Genomic DNA, 24300 nt, shown 5'->3' with positions numbered 1-24300 from the left:
TATTTCAAAGCCTGCTTCAATAATCCCCTCTAGCCCTAGGCTCTCATCATCCAGAATTCCTTTTATACATTTAACCTCCTTGTCCTCTAAGCCCTTTGTAAAGACACCCCGTCCTCTCTAGGCTAACCCTTGGATGAAACCTTTTGATTATAATCCAGTGGTTGCTGATGTCTGCACTCCCAGGGCGCATCTGCAAAAACAGCAGGCAAATGCTCCGAACTCTTGCAGCGTAAGCATGCTGGTGCTCAGCCTGAAGAAGACTGCAGTCAAGCACCAGGGAAACCTGACCACAATCAGAGATTTCTATCAGCTGCAGAGCACTGCAAGCTGTCGCAGCATTCTGCTATCTGGGCACCAGGCTGTCCATCTGCACTCAGACTGACAAGGAAAGGAAAAACTGCAAAGAGAAGCACGCTATCAAGCATCCTTCCCAGTGTGGCAATGACATTTAGAACTGCTGGAGAATCCTGGAGCAGCTTCATCAGGACTTTTAGTATCTAGTGAGGAGTTTTGAGACAAATAGGCAAGGCTTCGGCAAGTTCCTTAATCTCCTTTGTAAAGTGGGGCTGTGTTACTGAGGATAACACCAGCTGCCATAAGAAGTTTATTTCACTCCTGCAAGAGACTCCTGGGGATGCTCCTGGGGAGGGAAGACAGAACTCTGCTCTGCATAGTTCTTCAGGGACCCACGTTCGTTCGAAGGGTTGGTGGGTATGCTGTCTTCAATGCCAACTTTCAAGATCCCCTGGGCTCTGGCATCCATTCAGGAACAGGAAAGAGGAATATCCATGTGAGGTGTTCAAGGGTCAGGCCCAGAAATGATGTCATTACCTTTTGTGGCCACACCTATCTATATGCAAGGAAGGCTGGGAAATGTGCAGTCACCTGTGTGCCCAGAAGAAGAAAAGGGTATGGATTTGGTTAACAAGAAATCACATGTAGACCAGCACTGTAAGAAGAGGTGAGACTAGAGCTGGAGTAGTCACAGGTACAAGAGTTGAGGTGACAGTAGAGCCAGCTTCGCGTAAGGGCTTTGAGTTAAGGACACTCAAGCGGTCACTAACACTGCTCACCAGGGGGTTTCCGCCTTCAAGCCAAGAGGGAGGAGCTGCACTGCCACCCAAACAGCCCACCTCCACCCTCTTTTCTGACCTGGGATGTGTGGTCATGTGATTAGTTCTGGCCACTAGGCAGAAGAAACATGTGTCATTTCCAGACTGAGCTTTTAATTTCTGACCTAAGGCTGTCTAGGTGCCTCTTTTCCCTCTGCCAGTGAAAAGCAAGGGGGCTTCCCTGGTGGCTCAGTGGTAAAAAAAATTCGCCTGCCAATGCAGGAATTGTGGGTTCTATCCCTGGGTTGGGAAGATCCTCTGGAGAAGGAAATGGCAACCCACTCCAGTATTCTTGCCTGGAAAATCCCATGAACAGAGGAGCCTGGTGGGTTACAGTACAGTCCATGGGGTCGCAAGAGTTGGACAGGACTTAGCGGCTAAACAACAACAATGAACAGCAAATAGTATTTCAGACAGGACTGACTCCATCCAGCCTGGGCCCTGGAGAAAATACAGAATGGATCTTACAGGCACCCATGCAACATCTTGTTGTTTTAAGTCATTGGGATTTTTGAAGTTGTATATTACTGCAGCATAACCTAGTTTATTCTAACTGAGAGAGAAACATATTTTCATCCAAGAAGCATGAGATGGTCTGTGAGACAAACAAATCAACAAAAAGGCATTCTTGTCCATTTCAGATCATCAGTTCCAAGAAATAAGGGAGTATGCTTTTGAGAACATAATTTGTACATTAGCGTTGTCATGCAAGCCAAAGAAGTGCTTGGCAGGCCTTGGATTATTTTAAATACTGATAACCTCAACTTTCAACAGAGCCCCAGACACATTCTCTACCTTGAAAGATCACTAGTCCCAACTTAGAGGAAGTTTAAAGTTGTTGTTGAGCTGCTCAGTCGTGTCCAACTCTCTAGACCCCATGGACTGCAGCATGCTAGGTTTCCCTGTCCTTCACTATTGTTTTAAATAGTTTAAAGTAACGCTAGAGAGAGATGTTAAGGACACATTAGAAGTCAAAAAAAAAAAAAAGAGAGAGAGAGAAAATGGGAGCACTTTGGAGGGAATCATGAGCAGCTGTCAGGAGCATTCTTATGTAAAGGTCAAGCCTGGGGTCTCTAGACCTGCCCTCCTGCGCTGCTGGTTGCCATATGGGCCCCCCTAGTGCTTTGACCTGGGGGCCAGCACTGCGACGTCCTCCTAACTTGTGCCATTCTGTCTCAGACCTCACTCACATCATCCCACATGCAGATAACTTCACATAAAAATGCAATGAGTGAGCGATCATGACTTTTTAATATATTCCCCCAGAGGGCCTTCCCTGGTGGCCCAGGTTAAGACTCCACATTTCCAATGCAGGGGATGAGGGCTCATCCCTAGCCAGGGAACTCAGATCCTGAATGCCTTGCAGCACAGCCAAAAGATACAAAAGATTAAAAATGACAACAACAAAAAATATGTTCTCCCAGAGCAGAGGGCCCCAACACCACTGCCCCCGGCCCAGGCCACACAGCAGGAGGTGAGGGGTGGAAGAGTGAACAAAGCTTCACCTGTGCTTACAGCTGTTCCCCAAAGCTGGTATTACCATCTGAGCTCCACCGCCTGTCAGACCAGCAGAGGCACTAGATTCTCATAGGATGCAAACCCTAAATGTAATGAGGTTGAATCATCCTGAAACCATTCTCCCACCCAGCCACCCACCCACCTCCACCCCTAGTCAGTGGAAAACTGTCTTCCAAGAAAACTGTCCCTGGTGCCAAGAGGGTTCAGACCAGTGCCCTAGAGAAAGTAATCAAACTGAATACTCTAGTTCTGCTCACTTTAGCATAAAGGAAAGTGCCAATGCTCTTCCACCAGCTGGTTGAGGTGCCTTAACTAGCACTGAACAAGTTGACTATAAACTCCTTAGATATAAGAGTTACATTTTATTCATCTGTGAAGAGTGAGGAGCCTGCTTTGGATTCAGCCAGATTCCAGCTTGGATATTGATTCCATCACTTAATAAGTGGATAATCTTGACCTTGATAGGCTTAACCTCTCTAATCTTATTTCATCATCTGTAAAATGGGGATAATAATGCCTGACTCCACTGACTTGTTGTGGAAATTAAATGACACTTCTTTGTTAAGTTCCTGATGCAGCTCAAAGGTCTTTGATGAGAGTTTGGAGGAACAGTGGCTTCCATCGAACCAAGAAAGTGTGATCTCAGAAGAGACTGTATTTTAGTTCAGTCACTCAGTTTTATCTGAATCTTTGTGATCCCATGGACTGCAGCACACCAAGCTTCCCTGTCCGTCACCAACTCCTGGAGCGTGCTCAAACTCATGTCCATCAAGTTGGTGATGCCATCCAACCATCTCATCCTCTGTCGTCCCCTTCTCCTCCCACCTTCAATCTTTCCCAGCATCAGGGTTTTTTCCAATGAGTCAGTTCTTTGTATCTGGTGGCCAGAGCACTGAAGTTTCAGCTTCAGCATCAGTCCTTCCAATAAATATGCAGGACTGATTTCCTTTAGGATTGATTGGTTGGATCTCCTTGCAGTCCAAGGGACTCTAAAGAGTCTCCTCCAACACCACAGTTCAAAAGCATTGATTCTTAGGCGCTCAACTTTCTTTATAGTCCAACTCTCACATCCATACATGACTACTGGAAAAAACATAGCTTTGACTAGATGGACCTTTGCTGGCAAAGTAATGCCTCTGCTTTTTAATATTCTGTCTAGGTTAGTCATAGCTTTTCTTCCAAGGAGCAAGCGTCTTTTAATTTCATGGCTGCAGTCACCATCTGCAGTGATTTTGGACTGTGTTTTAGTCTCCATCAAATTTCAAGGAGAATTCCTTTGCCAGAGGCTGCAAATGCTATCATGCTGAGGTTGAATAGATAATGTTTACCTCAAGGGAAAGGATTGGTTTCCATTTTATCTGCATTGTTTGAATTTTTATATGAATTAAAAATACATGACATTAAAAATAAATAGTCTTTTTAAAGGGAAAAAAATGTTGAGTTAGCAGGGTTGCTGGCTTATTTGCTGAATCTTTTAGCTCTTTCAGGGATAGCAAGAGCAACAAACAGAACATACTAATATTTATCTATATTAATACAAAACACTAATGATTGGGCTTCCCTGGTGGCTCAGCTGTAGAGAATTCATCTGTCAAAGCAGAAGATGCGAAAGCAGGGTCAGAAAGATCCCCTGGGGAAGGAAATGGCAACCCACTCTAGTATTCTTGCCTGGAAAATCCCATGGACTAGAGGAGCCTAGAGGAGCCTACTGTCTATGGAGTTGCAATGAGTCGGACAGGACTTAGCAACTAAACAACAACAAAAAGATAAGTATCCATTTTAATAAGGGAGTCTCATTCCTATATGGACCTGAAGGTAGAAACAAAGTACAATAATCCTTCACAGTTGCACCAAATATTTGCAAGACTTTAGTAGTTTCCCTGTACTGACAGTTTCAACTTCCCATGATTCCACTTATAATATTTGGATTTTACCGTGGTGTGAAAGTAATACCCACTTGGAATTTTTATCTTTTCTGGGCTAATGGCACAAGACACTCTCCCATGATGCTGAGCAGGGGAACAAGTCTAAGCTCCGAGACAGCATGGTGATCAGCAGAGTAAAAACCGAAACGCTGGCAACCATTCTGCTTTTCACTTAACAGTACAGCATTCAATAAATTACACGAGATATTCAATACTGTCTTAAATAGGCTTTGTGTTAGATGATTCCGCCTAACTCTTGGCCAAAGTAAGTTTTCTGAGCAGGTCTAAGATAGGCTGGGTTAAGCTGTGATGTTGGGTAGGTTAGGTGTGTTAAATGGATTTTCAACGTAGATGGGTTTATCAGGACCTGATCGCATCGTATGTGGAAGAAGATCTGTATTATCTTCGTCTCCCTGAAGTCTTTTCCACCCCTCCCAGGCAATTCCACCCCCAGGCAACCGTTAAGGAGGGGAGAAACTGAGGCAGGGTTGGGGAGAGACTGTGAGTCCGGCTGGAATACCCACACCGCGGGCCTCTTGCTGCTCACAACACCGGGGTTCGGGCCGTTAGGGCGGTTTTCAGTGTGGAGCCCGGAGCGCTCAGGCCGCCTAGGAGGGCCTGCCCGCCTGGAGCTCCGCGGAGACTAGGCCGAGGGGGCGGGCCCGGAGCCTCGGCCTCGCCTCCGCCCGCGCGGCGCCTCGGCTGCCGCTTCCCGGCCGCTCGCGGAGCGGGCGCCTCCTGGGGCCCGGAACTGTGTCCGGGCGCGACCAGCATGCTGCAGAAGCGGGAGAAGGTGCTGCTTCTGAGGACCTTCCACGGCCGGACGCTGCGGATTGTGCGGGAGCATTACCTGCGGCCCAGCGTGCCCTGCAACAGCCCGCTCTGCCCGCAGCCCGCCACCTGCCGCAACGGTCAGGGCCCGGGGTGCGGAGGGCTGGGGGCACCGGGAGCCGAGGCCGGGCGGGAGCTGGGTGGCCGCTGGGTGGCCGGGGCTGGAGCGCGGGGCGCCGAGGCCGAGCTGGAGCTGGGGCGGCGGGGTCGGGGTAGAGCGTCGGCCTTAAGGTGGAAGGGCGCGGCCCAGAGGCGGAGAGCGGGGCCGCGGGGGCGCAGAGTCCGAGGCCCCCGGGCCTCCTCCCGCCTCCAGACATCACCTGCGACCCGGCTGCCGGTCGCGCGCAAGGGGCAGGCGGCTTCCAGACCTCCGAGAGCTGGGCCGGGCCACGGCTCCGCGGTCTCTCAACCCCGACTCCCGATTGCTCTGCCCCGGGAAGCGGAAGGGCCGAGGGGCAGGCGCCCCCGCCGCGCAGATGCCTGGTCTGGGGGCTCTCCGGGGGGCCTGTGGGCGCTGGAGCGTCTGGCCCCAGGCTCGCGGTGGTGAAACCAGGAGGTCCCGAGCCGTGGGCCCTGCAGTGCCAGCCGGGGAGCGGGAGCAGACGCTGCTGCTGCTTCTCGTTGTACTTTGCTTTGCTCCCCACCACTTTTCTAACCTACCAGCACCGAGGCCTCAGACATTTACCCAGTGGAGAGCCCACTTGACTAGAATTTGTGAATCATTTGGGCCCTCCTTGTCTAGGAAGGTCATGGGGAAACTGGATTTGGGTCGGCTGCCCACTACACCTTCCTCCACTTGATTTCTAGGCTGCTGGGGTGGCCGATTTAACGATGGAGGTTGCAGGTTCTCTTCCCCGTGGTGGCAGAGGAGCATGGTGGTCCTTTTCAGCGAATGTCTGGGATCCTCAGCTTATGGTTAATGTGAACATTTCAGTTACAGCTCGGCTAACCAGCTCCGAGACACAGGCTGGGTGGAAGTCCCACCTCTGCCCCTCCTTGCACTGAGCATCTTTTCTAGTCAATTCAGCCTTCCTGGCCCAGGGAGACTTCTGAGCACTTTCGCAAGCTTGAAACAGAACCGATTTGAAATGCCTGGGCATAAACAGGTGGTTAACATGTTTATTTGTGGTGCCCCACTGGAATGTGAGTGTAGGTCAATGAGTTAACACAAAGTTAAGTTGTGCTTGGATTTGCTTGTTTTTGTTTTTTGTATTTTAATCTGTCATCCTCTGTACGACTGGCAACACCATAGACCACACTGAGCTTTTATTTATCATAACTTCAGAAAAATGAAGGTGCTGAATTTACCTCTACCAAAGTGGATTTTCTTTTAAAAACTTCACAGTGTTGTTAAGATTAGAAGTTGTTCTGCACATGGGGACACCGTGACATTGAAATCATAATAAGCCAGGTTTGCAAACGCTGTCTGATCTCTTCCGTTTTGAATTATGCTTCAGATGGGAAACTCTTGTCTGGTGACGTGACTCATTACATGGTTCCAGATTGGAAAGTCGTTCAAGATTACCTTGAGATCCTTGAGTTTCCTGAGTTGAAGGGAATTGTTTTCATGCAAACTGCTTGTCAAGCTGTGCAGCATCAAAGAGGCCGGAGGTATCTGTTTTGCATTATTTATTTATTTATGGTGCAGGATTTTTCTCCCCTTTAGAAAAGGTCCCTTGTTGGAGAGAGAGGGGAGGAATTCATTATTTTCATCAGAAAGGACTTTTTGAACTAATCTGGCATTTTCTTTGCCAGTAAGGAATGCAGTAACATTCTTTTATATTTCTTCTTCAACACCTGGCCCAAAGATCTGACTGTAAATCAATAAACTGCAGTGTCCCCAGGATGTCGGTATTTAAGATTCTTGGCTTTTGGTTTGCATTTTTATAGTAGCAGACCTATTGCTTACTTCTGGTTGAAAACTACATATTATTTAATCATCTTATTTATAGATATATTGTTTCAGAAACGTGCATTATTTTCCCCCTGGGAAAAAGAAGGTGTTTTAAAATTTGAGGCTCCTTTATTGGGAAGGCAAATTTCTTGATAAATTTATTTAATCGCTTGTGCTTTATTCAGTGAAACCAGAATTAACTTGTTTTATTTTTAGACTACTGGTATAACCACCAACCTTAGTAATTGTATTTGCTAAACAAAGAATTTCTGGTTGAACTCAGTCTAAATGCTTGCCTTGTACATAAAGGAAGAGCAGTTTTTCACCTTTTAAACAAATACACTATAAATGGTTTTGCTTCTTTTAAGTTGGGAAAAGATTTATGATTTGAACTTGATGGCTGTATGGAAACAGCATATGAGAATTATACACCCAAACTCTTAACACCCCAAGTTAAGCAGAAATTATGTTTATTCTTTTTTAAATGTTGTGGTTTCTTCAGACATTGGTAGTAAAAGATGAAGTGTGTTTATTTGTGTATGAAAATGATAAGTTGTCCTTATTATATGCTCAATTCAAAAAATATGCAGTTACTAGACTGTGTGCAGGCTTTTCAGATAGAATGTTTTTATATGAGCTTGAAGTTGATTTTGTTCAGACACAAAGATATAAATGTTTATACGCATCCAGGTTTAAATGCTGCTCCAGGTGTCGTATTTCAATTTCTGCTACTAAAATCAATTTGCTGTTATAGTGTGAGTTGCTAACACACTGCTGAGCCTTTTCAACTTCTGTTTTCTAAAATATTTTTAATATTAAGGATTGTTTCAAAAACCAATTCCGGGGACATTTGAAAGCAAAGAATTGGAATTTAAATAGTCTTTCTTCCTGAACATTTCAAAAGTAGTTAACTTGAAAAATTACTGGTTTTCAATTACTTCACTGTGTCTCTGAATGTACTAAATACGAAAACAAAAGCTGAAGAGTCATGGAACAGACTCACAGGGTAACACCCTAGTTTTGCCATTTTTGAGCTCCTAGTTCCAGGCTTTCTGAAGTACAAAAAGAAGTCTTGGTCCCTCCCTCAACAAACTTGTCTTGTTGGAGTTAGATGCAAGAAGCAAGAAGGTAATTGTGGCATACCTTGGACACATGTAAGATGATTTAATGTGGAAAGTGCAGAAGTAACATGGGGTGTGAAGTTGAAAATGCCTTCTGAAGGAGATAGTTTTGAGACTGGTCTCAATGCAGGGAAATGAACATGACTGATGACGAGGAATAAGAAGAAGTAAAAGGAATCAGCAGGTTTGGGACTTGGTGTTTTATTTACCCGTTAGGCGACCAGCAGGTGTATTCAGGTTGAAACAGCTAAAGGAAGTTACCTAAGCCCTGCTGCTGCTGCTGCTGCTGCTGCTGAGTCACTTCAGTCGTGTCCGACTCTGTGCGACCCCATAGACGGCAGCCCACCAGGCTTCCCCGTCCCTGGGATTCTCCAGGCAAGAACACTGGAGTGGGTTGCCATTTCCTTCTCCAATGCATGCAAGTGAAAAGTGAAAGTGAAGTCGCTCAGTCGTGTCCGACTCTTCACGACCCCATGGACTGCAGCCTACCAGGCTCCTCCATCCATGGATTTTCCAAGCAAGAGTACTGGAGTGGGTTGCCAGTGCCTTCTCTGACCTAAGCCCTACAAAGTGTCATATATTAAAAGCTAGCTTTATAGTTGATGACAACCATTGAACGTGTAAGATTCAGGAGATAAGCTTGATTAATTTGGCCTTTGTAAGTGTTACATGTAAATCATTTGAGTATTTGTATTTAACCAAAGGTGGCCTAGCAGAAGTGGTAAAGAACCCCCCTGCCAATGCAAGAGACATAAGAGGTGCAGGTTCAATTCCTGGGTTGGGAAGATCCCCAGGAGGAGGGCATGGCAACCCAGAGCAGTATTCTTGCCTGGAGAATCCCCATGGACAGAGGAGCCTGGCAGGCTACAGTTGATAGGGTCACACAGAGTCGGAAACGACTGAAGTAACTTGGCACGCCTACGGCCTAACAGAGGCTCTCTGGTGCTTTGCTTCATTTAATGTTGGGGAAAGTTTTTTCAGTTCTTCCTTAGAGATTTTTGAGATTCTGGTAGATAATTCATTCTATTTGGCATGCTTTTAGGAACATTATTGCTTAGCAAAGTTTTGTCAAGTGAATATACCTGGTCTGCTCTAGTGTCTGGAAGAAGGATGCCTTGCTTTCTCCTTTTGACTCCTTCCTAAATGCCATCTGTAGAGCATGAGTCTCAGTCTCTTAGGACATAACATAAGACTGAGATCAAAGTGTTACAGTCGGAGAGGATCTCAGAGGTCAACATAATCTAACTCCCCACTCTACGTCAGTGTTACTCAACATGAATAATGCAGTCAACTTTGTTTCTAAAAGAAAAGAAATTCTCATAGATACCCAGTGTTAATTTAAATTGTTACTCAAATATGTTTCAACATAAATTTAGGCATAAATCCTCATACCTAACTACTTAGTGCAACCCTAAACCCAAATCAGACCTTCAAATTAAACAAAGCTACAAAATCAGAAAACTGCAAATGAACATTAATTTAATGGGACTAATGTCATTGTTTTACTGAAACGAAATCACCCGAGTTGGGTGTAATAATGGAAAGACATAGCCTCTACTAGAGTAGGCAATGGCAACCCACTCCAATATTCTTGCCTGGAAAACTGCATGAACTGAGGAGCCTGGCAGGCTACAATTCACTGAGTGCCTAAGCACGCACACGCTGCCTCTGTGTTTATAGACATAGATTCTATATATTTAATATGATTTTGTAGTTTGATTTCAACAATATCAATGCAGAAAATGCCTGTTCTCATAAGTATGTTGTACAAAACAGTATGAGGAATGTCAAGTTTTTGATTGGAATAATCACACGCTCTGCCATCTAACAGTCCTCAAATGTTTATTTAATGAGGGCTCATGCGATAGCCCTGTGAGGCCGACATTCATTCATGTGTTAAGGTGTTCATCTGTGTATTTGAGAGCTTCTGTGTGTCAGAAACTGCTAGTAGTGAGGATACAGTGGAGAACAAAAGCAGACGTGCTCTTGATGGGGAGACAGGCAGTAATGGATACTCAGAAACAGATGGGGAAGCGCGACTGTGACAGGCATGCTGAGGCGTGGGGCTTGGCTCAGGAGAGCCCAGACTAGGCGCCGGAGGAAAACCTTTCCTGAGGGAGAGGCCTGTGCAGCTCTGAGGGGTGTGTGAGTCCCAGGCAAAGAAAGGAGAAAAGCTTTCTGGGCAAGGGAACTGTGCCGTGCAAGGTTGGGGGAGGGGGTACGTGGAGGAGGGAGGAGAGGCCCTGGGCTGGACTAAGATAGGGCCCGTGGGCCTCAGGGATGTGGTGAAGGGCGAGCAAGGGGGATAACATGATCGGATTCCAATTTTGAAAAGATTACTGGGCCAGTGGGAAAGAGGCTTGGCGAAAAGAGGAGGCACTTGCTTTAGGTCATGTGCGCGATGTGGCTAGCTTAGAGACAGACAGAGAAATAGACTTTTCTAAGAGCTCTTTAGTAGGTAAGATCTATAGAACTTTGTAAATATATAACAGATTGAAAACATGTCCACACAAAAACTCGGAGACGGATGTTCATAAGAGCTGTATTCATAATAGCCAAACTATGGGAAGAACCCAAATGTCTAGCTACTGATAATGGTTACACGGAAGGTGGTTTAACCGTACAGTGACATATTATTCAGCCATAACAAGGAATGAAGTGGTGATAAATGCTACAACATGGACTTGAAAATGTTATGCAAAGTGAAAGAATCAAGCCACACACATGGAAATCCTGTATTGTATGATTCCATTTATATAAAATGCCTAGAATAGGTAAATCCAAGAGACGAAAAGTAGGTTAGTAGTTGCCGGGGGCTGAGTCAAAGGGAACGGGAAGTGACTGCTTGACGGGTATAAGTTTCTCTGGGGGTTGATAAAAATGAAGTTAGATAATGGTAACGGTTACATAACTCTGGGACTACACTAAAAACCATTGAATTGTACATCTTAAAAGGGTGAATTTTATGCATCATATCTCAATAAAGTAACTGTTTTTTAAAAAGATCTATAGGGTTTAGTAATGGATTTATGTAAGTGCGATAAGGGAGAAGGTAGTGTCAAGAAGGACACTAAGGTTTCTGGCTTGTGTAACCCGATACAGAGGGGGATCACTGGAGGAGATCGGGGTGGGAGGGTGGAGGTCTTGAGTTTGAGGCGTCTTTGAGGCTTCCAAAAGGGCAGGCCCTGCCACCAAATGGCATTGCAGCTAGAAGCCTGGTCCAAAATATGCTCCATTTAAAATGTTTTAAGAATATCACCTAATGCAGACAAATACTGTTTGATTCCACTTATACAAGGTACCTAGTATAGTCAAATTCACAATCAGAAAGTACACGGATAGATACCAGGGGCTGGGGGGCAGCGGAAGGGAGAGGAGAATGGGGAGTTAGTGTATAATGGGGACAGAGTTTCAGTTTCGGAAGGTGAATAATTTGGGAGATGGATGATGGATGAGAGTTGCGCAGGTTGAATGCACTTCGTGTCACTAAACTATAAGTTAAATATGGTTACGATACTATGTTTTCTATTATATGACTTTAACTACAGTGAAAAAAAGAAAATTAAGAAAGGATACAACCTAATATAAATGGAAGTAGAAATTTTTGAAATTCTTGTAGAAAACTTAAGGACCTCTGAAAGCAGGTCTAGGAGACCTCACCCAAATTCTGCAAAAACTGAAGCAATGCAGCCTTGAGTACGGAGCCCACTTCCTTGTACATCTCCCATTGGTTGTATGACGCCCACTTCTAATCCCCAGAGAGAGGAGTCAGCAGGGGAAGGCGTCTGCAGAGAAGATCACTATTGAATAAAAATAGAAAAAAAAATCAATCTAGAAAAGGTAAGTTTTGCTGTCCCCTGAGAAACTGTCTATAGATAATGGAGATTTAGAAAACACTTTAGCCAGACCAGGAAACTAGGGTTTTTTTCTGTAAGACTGGAAGTTTTTTAAATTTCAGATAACTTTTTTGTACTTGACTGTTTGAAACCCTTGTCCTGTCATTCAGGCAGATTTGTTTAAGGCCCTGTGATGATCTCTGCTGGCTGCATGCAGGATGCTCATATATCTCATTCCACATGTGCACCACCAGCCCTGGCTAGCAAAAAACACGACGGTATTCTATGGATATGCTATGAAATTATAACCATAAGCCCACATGCCTACAGGAGCACTTGACTGTCGCACTCAGAGTGATGCGCTGCTTGTTTCCTGCTTTCTCCATTAATATTCTCGCGCCATTTGTTCATTTGTTTTATCTGGCTGATAGGTAGCTGACAAATGGAAGCACACTCTAAAAGTCTAAGGAAAATATATGGGAGTAGAACTTCAAATTGAGAAAATTCTTTTTGCTAAGTGATAAATCTTTCCAAACATTGGCAAGGATTGTCATTACGCTTATTTGGTGGTAAACCCCCCTGGGTCTGGCTTGTGGAGCATCAGGTATTTGGAGAGGACTGGATTCGAGAAGCCCCACGTTTAGAGTACGGGTATGCTAACCAATGCAGTGATGTGTGCGAAGCCTAGCAAAAGAGCAACCGGGTTCTGACATGTCAAAATTTGTCCCAGGGCATTTGTGTCTTGTATTTGGTTCACTGTTGTTTCAACGGGTTGTGAGTTCATTGACTCATTTGGAGACCTTTTTTGAGCACCTGCCATGGGTTAAGTGCTAGAGATGTAAGGAGGAAGCATGCTGTCTGCTCTCTCGAGCCTGCTGTCCCCTCTCTTTCCTCCCTGGGGCCCTTTGTCCCCTTAATGCTCAACCCACCCCGTTCCCTCCCTCCTGGATGCCTTCCTCTTCCCTCCTGGGTTCCCATCACACCCTGCGCATTGCCTCTCATGGCACTTATCCCACTGAAATGGGTTGTTCGATCTTTCTTTGTGGTTTTATTTTGACAATTAGTGTAGCTATTTTTTTTTTAATCACAGTAAAATATATATAACATAAAATGTACCTCTATCTAAGTATACCGTTTGGTAGCATTGAATACACTGACACTGTTGTAACAACCCGCCTTCAAAACTTTTTCATCTTCCCAAACTGAAACCCATTAAATGTTAATCCCCCCTCCCCCTCCCCCAAGACCCGCAACACCGCCCTGCCCGCCGACACACACAACCACCGTCCTACTTTCTATCTCCATGTATTTGGCTCCTCAGGGAAATACATATAAGTGTAATCAAGCAATACTTGTCCTTTTGTGACCGGCTTGTTTCACTCAGCATAATGTCCTCAAGGGTCATCTGTGCTGTAGAATATGTCAGAGCTTCCCTTTTAAGGCTGAGTAACAGTCCATGGTATGTATATACCACGTTTTGTTTATCCCTCCATTCCTCTGTAGACACCTGGGCTGGTTCTACCTTTTAGCTAATATGAATAATGTTGTTATGAACATGGGTGTGCAAATATCTCTTTGAGACGCTGCTTTCAGTCCTTCGAGGTCTGCACCCAGCAGTGAATTGCTGGGACATGTGGTAGTTCTGGTTTTGACTTGGATGATTGTGTTGCGTTCACCATGAGCAGGACCATGCAGATGAAGGGCAGCATCGGGGACATCTAGATGGTTCCCCTGAGGGCCCTCAGCAGAGCACAGAGAAGGAGTTTGCTACCTGCAAGCTGTTTAGTCTGGTATAGTGCAGCCGATACCTGCACTGAACTCAGGTGCTTTATTAGGGATATGGCTAAAGGGAGCAAAACACTGGAGGAGATCAGGAAAAACAGGCAATAATTTTTCAGTATTTTCTCTGAATTAATAAATTTCAGATGTTTATAAAACCTCTTCTAGAATTTTTTATTGCTTAGCAAGAAAAATACTCATTTAAAAAATTCATGCATGACAGAACTGTGTAGAGCAGAAAGTGAAAGTCCTTGCCTAGCCACCTGGTAAGGAGGGTCTGGGTCTTGCCTGCACAGTGATGGAGACTCTTCTGTGCATATTCTCAGAGGCTGTGAAAAATGATTTCAAGTGTATCTTTGTGAAAGTGGGAAAATTATAAATTTAATATGTTCTAGGCATTTCCAGGGGAAAGGAGCAGCTTTTGTTTACACAAGTAGAATTCTATGAAGGAAAGCTACCATTCACATAAATGAAGCTGAATCCTTTTGTTCATCAGGACAGTTATAAGTTGTAGTTGCTTGATGATTCTTTTTGCTGTTGATTCCTTTTAAAGTGGCTCAAAATTAGAATTACTAAGAAAGTAAAATGTGTTTCTTGTTTTCCAATGAAGTGTTGAGACGATATAGATTTGGTAGCATTTATTTAGAGGAAAAAAGCTAAAGTTCTGCCTTTGCTTTATTGAAAAGACTCATTTTTAAAAATCCATGGTGGTAGGCTGGAGGTAGGAATGCAAGGACACAAATTTTATTATATTAAATGCCAGTCATCTACCTTGGATAATTTATATGTTAATTTAACATCTGATTTAATATTAATCCAATTTTAAATAAATAATTGTGAATATTATATATTTCATTTTACCAAGACAATTGAAAAGCACCTTCTTAGAAACTGACTTAAATGAGACTTTACATTTTATTTGCTTTGGCTGAGATTAACAGGAAGATCTCCTGATGGGAAAAAAACCTTAAAACTTTCTGTTAGTTGTCTGACAGATGAAGTTAGCCTTCATTCATGTAAATGGTGTGGCTGCATCAACAAAATTCACAGATAAATCCCCAAACTTACCTTACATGCCTTTTCCATATCTGCCAGCAGAAAATAAAATGTATTAAAACCCAATGTCATTTATGGAATAAAGTGAAGTATAAAAATACAGCCCTAAACTCTGCTTGCCTCTGTGAGCCTTTGACTAAGGGGCTACATGAGGCAAGGTCGTATAATTACATAATAAACAGCCAGAGGTCTCAGAAAGGGAAAGGGATGTAGAGGAATTTAACTGATGGATGAGCTGACTAATGAGGCTCTGCCCACGCCCATTCCAGCAGGTGAAATGGAGAAACAGCAGCCCAAGTGCACTGCACACACTAAGGCCAATATAAATAAGTGTTTCTCGGGTTTTAAATAATCAATCTTTCACTCTAAAACACCTCATCTTTTCTGAACCTTAGCAAGAGCCGGCAGGAGATGAGTACATGCTACGTGAGATTGATTATTCTTCTCTGTGTCACAGACAGTATAACAAACTGCGGAATCTCCTAAAGGATGCGCGCCATGACTGTGTCCTCTTCGCTAATGAGTTCCAGCAGTCCTGCTATCTCCCTCGGGAAAGAGGGGAGTCCATGGAGAAGTGGCAGAGCAGGTATGGCCTGAATAACAGCCAGGTTTTCACCCTGTCAGCTTCTTTCATTTCTCTACCGTTGGTTATTTCGCAGCTGATCTCAATATAATGCCAGAACAAACCAACAGTTATTCTGGAACTGTGATTAATACTGAAATGCTTAATGTGTCCACATTCTAGAGATGTCATTTGAATACAATTTTAGAAATTGTAATTAAGGAGATACAGGCGCCTAGAGTAAGTCTGCCCCAGGCCCCTAAAGCTAATAGGATCCAGAAGTCACAGCTTTAATGCAAGTGTGTGTGTGTGTGTGTGTGTGTGTGTGTGTGTGTGTGTGTGTATGGCAGGGAGAGTTCCTACTTTTAAGCTAAGATCATCTCGCTTTCTCTGGTTTAAGTTGCTTTAATATCCCCATCTGTCTTACTAAACTGAAACTCATAGTTTAATTCTAGACAAGCTGTTTTAGGAAGTGGGGGTCATAGTTGAGGCTCTGTATCTAAATGCAGAGCCCTGAGGCAAGGATTTGGGAGATGAGTTGTTTATGTGAGAAGCAATTCCCAGAACCAGGAGTGAGGAACTGGGGAGAGTGATGCAGAGAAGCAGGGAAAACAGTAAAGGATGTGTTGCTGCTGAGGGAAACCGAGGCTCTGTCTTCTGGGAACCTCTGCAGAGCATGCCCCAGAAGTCACCTCCAAGGGCAGAGGCGAAGGCACTTAGTTACCACTCTAGCTGAGGGTCATTCCCTGAGGGTGTTAACTCCAGTCAGCGGGCCCTTGAGAAGGGATAGAACTGTCACCCCGCCTCAGCTGAAGCCAGAGGCAGCCTTAGGGTGCAGGTGCTGGGCACCCGTAGCTTCTGCTACACTCTTCTGTAGAAGGCAAAAGAGACTGTACTTTTAAAACAGCTTAGCCGTACAAAATATTTACATCATCTTTTCCCTTGTAATTCTTTGTCTGTGTAGCCATTAAATATTTAAATTCTCTAAAGCAAAATAAGCACTGATACATACTGAGTCTTTAATGGACTAAGTTCCCACAGGGCTCCACAGCAGAAAGGGAAAAGCAAATCTTTTGCTAGATTGGGTCACGTGTGAAGACTCACACTAACTACACAGGCTTGCACGCAGTCAGTACTCAGTGAATATTTTTTAATTCTAGAACTAAAGGAACCTTATATAGCATCTTCCTTTGCAGAAAGGGAGACAGATGCCTACAGAAACTGACTTTCCAAGTCCATCCACTTCATTGGAAACACGATCCTTTCTTGAATACATCTCCAGACCTAGACTCCATTTTCAATTCAGATTCTCCTCAGGAAGGTTTTCAGACATTTCACGTGGTACTATGTTGGATTTTGCCTTTACTGGGTTATGATCTTCAGCTGCTTGCGTCCAGCCTACTTTTTCTCTTGGCCAAAAGCTTGTTTGTGGTGCTATGTGGTTCATCCGTCAAGTTAAAAGGTGTTAATGGTGTCAGAGCCTCATGGTTTCTAGGATATATCAAGAAATGGATGAGGTTTCTGTGGTACTTGGATGTCTTAGAAAAAAGAGATCTCAAGCACTTTCTGATTCTTCTTTTTATCCCCCAGAGTACCCAATCCAGGACATGTTTATAATGGGTGCTCAGGAAGTACGTGGTGAATGAATGAATGGTTGTCTGTATAAACCAAAGGGGAGCAGATTGAAAGCCAAGTGTGAGGTTCTGATCAAGAGCTTGGGTTTGTCTGCCTTGGGAGGGCTCACGCGCCCCTTGCTTTCTAGGAGCATCTACAATGCAGCCGCTTGGTACTATCATCACTGCCAGGACAGGATGCCCATCGTTATGGTGACAGAAGATGAAGAGGCAATTCAGCAGTACGGGAGTGAAACAGAAGGAGTGTTTGTGATTTCCTTCAAGGTATTTCCAGCTGGGGTGTGTGTGTGTGTGTGTTCACTTCCACAGTGGTGCTCATAAGGCTCTGGATCCCTTTGGCAATACAGAAAAGGGAAAATAAAGAATGAAGGCTTTAAGAAGTTCCGTGTCTTTATCACTCTCCACCTTATTAATCTTATCTTTGGCAAATTTGGGCAAACTCCCTGTGACTGTAAGGCCTAGTTTCTAAGACTGCAGACCAGTAAACGCCTATTGACAGTGAACACATGTTTAGAGTTATAACAATAATACTAGTAGTAATGATGATAGGTTGAATCTTATAAAATTGCCAATATTCTGTTGTTTTTGACGGAACAAAATGGCAGTTTTACATGGTTCTACTTAAAAATAATAGCCAGCATTTATCTATGCCAGGCACTGTTCTGAGTTTATTATTTCATTTAGTTCTAACAACAACCCTTTGAGACAGGTGTTAGTATCCCCATTTTATTGGTGAGGAAACTGAAGCACAGAAAGGCTAAAGCAGCTTGCCCAAGGTCACAGAGAGAAAGTGATAGAACTGGGATGAGAACCCAGGCAGTCTGACTCCAAAGCTCTTAATCACTATGCTCTGTTGACTCCAAAACTGTTCTGCTGAATATACACAAAACATAGTTTTAAAGGCCAGTCTTCTTTTTCTGCTATTCCAGTGTTCCTCACACTTCTTTACTTGTGACCTTGGGCGTGGGTCAGTAAGGGTAAGGGACGAGGTGACCTGTGGTATTACTTCTGTGAAGGCTGTTGGACCAGCTTGGTGTCCATGTAACAGACAGGAGCAGCATTATCAGTGAGTGTTTTTTGAGTTTTCTGACCCAACACAGTTCTCCTATTTCTTAGGTACCTTTTTGGAGAATAGGATGCCTGTTAATCTCTCAAGAGATTACTGGTCACTTCTGCCTGCCCAGTCGGTCGATCAGGTTTCAATGGTGAATATTGTTTTTTGATTCAGAAACTAGAACGAGGCCCTCCATTGCCCCTGTCAGTTTACAGAACATCTAGTTGGATTTTGAATTGCAGATCCTATAAAGGTTCCCATGTACATGTATTGCTAAAGATTTGCCAATAGAATTTTCTTGGCCCTGCTATAAAGAAAAAGTGTTCTGACATGCCAGAAAAATCCAGGGGCGCTGGATATTAATGGCAGTGTCACTTATTTTTTCTGTTGCAATACATCATGTCTTGTTCCTGCAGAGGACAGTTGACTAAAATTACGTTTTTCTACTTTTTGTGAAAATTACTTTTCTCTGTAGCCCAGTAGCATAGTACAGTTTGATTTTGTATAGCATTTCCTAAGCAAACTGTGTGACCGAGGGCTTTATAGCAGTGTATGATAGCAGAGAATAAGAGATACTGTGAAGTTCAGATGAGCAGGAAGCCCAGAATTTTCTGTGGAGACTCGAAGGTAGATTGGAAGGAGTGAGGACAATAAAGTCCTCTTGAAGAAGTGAGCATATGTAGCCTGGACACGAGGTAGATGAAGCGTGGGCAGCCTCACCACACCAGTCTTCTCTGGGTGTTGACCTTGGTGTCTTATCTAGGGCCTCTCTGCAAGTTACCCCAAGAAGTACAATAATATTCAGTAATGTTCTACTTGGAGGGGACCCTGACGCTTGTTTGGGAATTATGTCTCATACCAGGTCGTCACATTGGTAGAGCATCCCCACAAAGGTCACCACATGAATTGTGACTATATCTGTATAGTCACAAAAGAAGATGTGGTCCTCAGGGAGTTTATGAGGCTGGAAAGCCTAACACCAAATAACAGAAACCTCTTTCCTTTCCTCCTCTCTGCGCATCTGAGATTGCCTATAGGTTGAGGGAGGGGAGACTGCCTTATTATACTTTACTCCTCACCATTTTTTGCCAGGTTATTTAGATTTCTTATAATCTCAAACATTTCAAGATTTTTTTTAAAGTGCACATGTAGGAGCTTTTCCTCTCCATTCACTGGGGGCGATTATCTGCAGCAAAGTAAAGACAGGCAGCCCGGATGTGTGCACATACTTGCCTGTTTTTGGAGAGTGAGGGAGACTTGAAAATGCAGAGTGGTCAGGGGGTAGAAGTGTTCCACGGTAGGAACAGCCTCTCCTGCGGTTCCCTGGGCAAGACTGCCAGGATTAATATGGTAGAAAATGAACCGGTAGCATGAGGCTACCAGGAGGGTACTGCCCTTTAACACCTCTTCAAAACCGCACGCTGGCAGTTCCTGTTCCGGAGTTTTCGTAATGCTGCTATAACAGAACCTTTGTCTCCTGACCATGTTTCTCTCGTGCCTTTATTAAATGCAGAACTACCTGGACAATTTTTGGCCTGATTTAAAGGCCGCCCGTGAGCTCTGTGAGTCTATCCTTCAGTCGCGACGAGAAAGAGAGAATGAGAGTCAGGAGAGCCACGGGAAGGAGTACCCAGAACACGTACCCCTCGAGGTGCTAGAAGCCGGCATCAAGTCTGGGCGCTACGTCCAGGTGAGGATCGGCGCGGGACCAACCAGTGTGTGTCCTGCTCTTCTTTATCTAGCTCTTGCCCCAGGCCTCTGATTTCAAAGGCTGTCAGCGAGATGGCCTCCGTAAGCCAGAGTCGCCGGTGTTCAAGGCGATGTGGGAGTCCCCTCCGTAGGCATCGCCCCTGGGTTTGGAGCTACTCCCTAGTGCTCTTAATCAGGTTACACTCTAAGCATCGCGCAGGCAGCCTTTAAATGCCTCCCGTGGGCTTCCCAGGCGGCACTGGTGGTGAAGGAACCACCTGCAAATGCAGGAGATGCAAGAGATGCTGGTTTGACCCCTGGGTCGGGAAGATCCCTGGAGAAGGACGTGGCAGCCCACTCCAGTACTCTTGCCTGGAGGATCCCATGGACAGAGGAGCCTGGTGGGCTACAGTCCAGAGGGTCGCACAGAGACAGACACGCCTTAGCACGCACTGGGAAAGAGAATATCTTTTTGCACTAAGGTCTGGAGCTTTGGCAGAATTGTAGGGTTGTTGAAATTTTACTTCCTCATGCCTTTCCCATTTTCCTGCCCCTTTCAAATGTGTCTGTGTGTTATCTCAGGACCCAGGACCCAGATACTATCAGGGTCTTGAGAGGAAATCAAAATTATTTTTCAGAGTTCCACAGTTCTATGTGCTTTACTCTGTGTGTGCACGTGCGCACACATGCAGTTTTATCACATGTGTAAATTTGTGTATTTACCACCGCAGTCAAGATACAGAACTGTTCTACCATCAATTTTACATACAGATTTTTACATAGATTTAGGTTGAACCTACCACATTGAACTCCCTCCCTAAAGTGTAGGGATTTTTTAAAATTATTTATTTCTTTGTGGGATCTTTGATCCTTGTTGTGACACGGGAGATTTTTAGTTGTGACATGTGAGCTCTCAGTTGTATGTGGGATCTAGCTCCCTGACCAGGATTTGAACCCAGGCCCCCCTGCATTGGGAGCGAGGAGTCTTAGTCACTGGACCATCAGGGAAGTCCCTGAATGTGGGTGTTTAAAAACTATATCTGTTGGAGAGGCTAATGCTTCCAATTGGTAATGACGTTTACAGCATTCCTGAGGATATTTTGGGGAAGAAGATACTTTAAAGACTGCTCATCACTTAGGTGAGATAAATCGTAGCACTTGCAACACTTGGTACAGCTAAGAGTAGGTCAAAATGATGGTACATTCTCTGGAGAAAATAAACGTTGGTAATGAATTATTATTATTATTCCTAAAGAAAGGGATCATAAACCTTATAAGAATATAATGGGGATATTTTCATAAAGTTTTTGAGATGTACCTTTTGGAGGTTAAAACAGATAGAAAAGAAGCTTTTCATATTGATTTTGATTTTAGGGAACTCTGAATGTCAACAAACACAGAGCACAAATAGAAGCTTTTGTTCGACTTCAAGGAGCCAGCAGTAAAGATTCAGGTTCAGTATAAACCTTACATAAATTTCCATACTGCTTTTTTTACTCTGATATCACACACTGAAGAAAGCAAAGTTGAAATTGTCGCTTCTATACGTGCCATGTCAGATATCCTCACATGCACTGGTTGTGTGGGATCACGGGCTGTTTTTTTTTCTTCCCTAGCTTTTTTGTCTATAATTTCTGATTTTTTGGTAATAACTCTAAGAAATGGTAATGGCTACCATTTTATTGAGTGCTTATTATGTATCAGATACTATTCTAAGCACTTAAAGTAGGTATTGTTATTGTTTACTGTCTTTTACACATGAAGAAATTTAACGACAGAAAAGCGAAGTAACTGTCCCAGGATGGTGCACCCGGTAGGCAGTGGGGCTGAACCTGTGAGGTTTTAAGACATTGTCCTGTACTGCATCACTAAGTTATATATTGCCTCATTGGAGTCTTTTAAAAAGTAACACAGATGAAAAAACATGTGTGAATAAATTGGATCATAATAGAGGGCACTGTTAGATCTGCCATGACAGGGTGAGGCTGGAGGAGGGTGAGAAGCAACAGCTTTATCCGGCTGCTGCGCGTCAGGCTCCTAGTTCTGCAGCAGTCCAGTGGCCTGCTGACTGCTCCCTGGCTGCGTGGCCCCTGAAGGTATGGGACAGAGTCCCAGTGTGGGCTGACACGGTCTCCTGCAAGGAAGCTACCTTAAAAGACAGTTGAGGGACTTCCCTGGCAGTCCTTCCCTGGTGGCTCAGAGGTTAAAGCGTCTGCCTCCAATGCGGGAGACCTGGGTTCGATCCCTGGGTCAGGAAGATCCCCTGGAGAAGGAAATGTCAACCCACTCCAGTACTCTTGCCTGGAGAGTCCCCTGGATGGAGGAGCCTGGTGGGCTACAGTCCACGGGGTCGCAGAGTCGGACACGACTGAGTGACTTCACCTTCACCTTCACCTGGCAGTCCAGCGGTTAAGACTCTACACTTCAGGGCAGGGGATGCAGATTTGATCCCTGGTTGGGAAACTAAGATCCCATATGTCAAGCGGTGGGGCCAAAAAAAAAAGATGGTTGGGAGTGGCTTTGTGAAAGCACATTATACAGCATGGCCTAGCAGCAGCCTTTCTTCCTTCCTAACGTGTGGAACAAAAGCCTTCAGTTTGACTTTCCATCTTTGAAAGGAGGGAGCTTTTATTTGCAATAATGCTGATTAGATCTTGAACGGACTATGTTGAAAGGCCTCACTGGCCTCACCCCCCTTGGCTTTATGGGGTTTCTCTGTGCTGCTCCCAAAACAGATCTCGTCAGTGACGTCCTAATCCACGGGATGAAGGCTCGAAACCGCTCAATTCATGGAGACGTGGTGGTTGTCGAACTGCTCCCTGAAAGTGAATGGAAAGGGAGAGCCACCGCCCTGGGTGAGGATGACGGTGATGGCAAGGCCTTGGGCGAGTCCCCGAGTGAGCCCATGCCCACAGGTGAGCCAGCCCGAAAGCTGCCTGGCCGTCCGAGGGGCCTGTTTATTTTTCCTCTCCTTAGTCCAGAAATACTGCAATTATTAATATGTGATATCGTCTCTTTTCCTACATTATCAGTTTCCCGTCTCTGCAAGTTTATTTTGTTTTCATCAGCATTCAGATAGGCTATAATATGTCTCACCTTAAAATAAAAACCCTCTTAGGTCCCACATCCTCTCCAGCTATCGCCGTTTTCTCTGCTTCAGTTTCTGGAGAAACTCATTGAAAAGGGAATTCTCCCTCTCCTCTCCAGTTCCTCTCTCCCTGGTCTCTCCCAAAACCACAACATCCAGGCCCCACCCCCTCCTACCTCTTGTCCTTTGTCAGAGTCACCGGTGACCTCCCTGCCCACAGTGCTCAGCACCTATAACCTGCCAGCAGCATTTGGCTGGCAGATCACCGCCTCATCTTCGGCTGCTGGGCTCTTCTCCTCCACTGGTGGATTCCTCCTTGTTCCCTTGCTGGTTCTTGCCCCTCTTACTGTGCTCTCGGATGCACCCGGCCTCCTCCTCTCTGGGTCTCTCCCTCTCCGCACACTCTCCCCAGGAGCTGCCTCCAGCCCTCTGACTGTCTCTCCAGCCCAGACCCCCTCCGCAGCCAGTTTTGTCTACTCAGTCATCTGTTTGGCCTCCTCCCCTGGATGTCTAACAGGCACCTCAGACTTTGCACACCTAATAACAAACTCCTGATTTCTGCCCCCCAACTTGTTTCTCTCCGACTCTTACGCATCTCAGTAAATGGCAAGGCTGTTCTTACAGTTGGTCACCCCAAGACCTTGGAGCTCTCCTCACCTTCGTTCACACCTCAGCATGTGCTGTCCACTCTAGCTTTAAGGCGTGGTCTGGGTCCAGCTGCTCCTGCCCTCTGCCACTTGGCTCCTAAGTGAGTGCACTAAGACCTCCGGGTGAGATTTTCCGGACGCCGCCTCACCTGCCTCCCTGTGCCTGTCCTTGCTCCCAGAGAGTCTTCTCGGCAAGGGAGCCAAGGTGATCCTTTTAAAATCTTCAGGTCCTGTCAGGGCTCTGCTTCTGCCACGGTAACCAACTTGTCCTTTACCACCTGAGAAGCAAGCTTTCCCCAAACCTCACACCCCCTTTCCTCACTCAGGTCTCTGCTCAGAAGTCACCTCATTTGAAATAGCTGCCACTCTGACCCTTCACCCCTCCTGGTCACCTTAGGCTGCTCGGCAACTCTTAGCTTTCTCACTCCTCACATATTTGTCCCCCACCCCCACAGACACCCAGACTGGAGTGTAAACCCCAAGAAGTCAGGGACTTTGTTCTGATGCAGCTGTATTGCCTGCTGGAACCTAGAACAGAGCCTCATCCCTGCAGG

General features: G+C 45.1%; 1 protein-coding gene across 2 annotated transcripts in view; it reads left to right on the top strand.

The window, feature by feature from the left end:
- Nucleotides 5206–24300, top strand: part of DIS3L (DIS3 like exosome 3'-5' exoribonuclease) — a 32042-nt gene continuing 12947 nt past the window's right edge. The window contains exons 1-7 of one of the 2 annotated variants that reach the window (XM_018053626.1): nucleotides 5206–5466; nucleotides 6844–6997; nucleotides 15530–15658; nucleotides 17397–17532; nucleotides 19836–20012; nucleotides 21386–21464; nucleotides 22747–22926. In XM_018053626.1, the coding sequence (XP_017909115.1) occupies nucleotides 5328–5466; nucleotides 6844–6997; nucleotides 15530–15658; nucleotides 17397–17532; nucleotides 19836–20012; nucleotides 21386–21464; nucleotides 22747–22926 (994 nt within the window). In that variant the 5' untranslated portion in view covers nucleotides 5206–5327. Of the gene's footprint in view, nucleotides 5467–6843; nucleotides 6998–15529; nucleotides 15659–17396; nucleotides 17533–19835; nucleotides 20013–21385; nucleotides 21465–22746; nucleotides 22927–24300 lie in introns of those variants that run through there. The other variant, XM_018053627.1, reaches the window with a different exon arrangement.

Source organism: Capra hircus, chromosome 10, assembly GCF_001704415.2.
Source record: "Capra hircus breed San Clemente chromosome 10, ASM170441v1, whole genome shotgun sequence".
Classification (NCBI taxonomy): domain Eukaryota; kingdom Metazoa; phylum Chordata; class Mammalia; order Artiodactyla; family Bovidae; genus Capra; species Capra hircus.
Note: the sequence above shows the minus strand (reverse complement) of the source record. Positions and strands in the feature narration are given on the sequence as shown.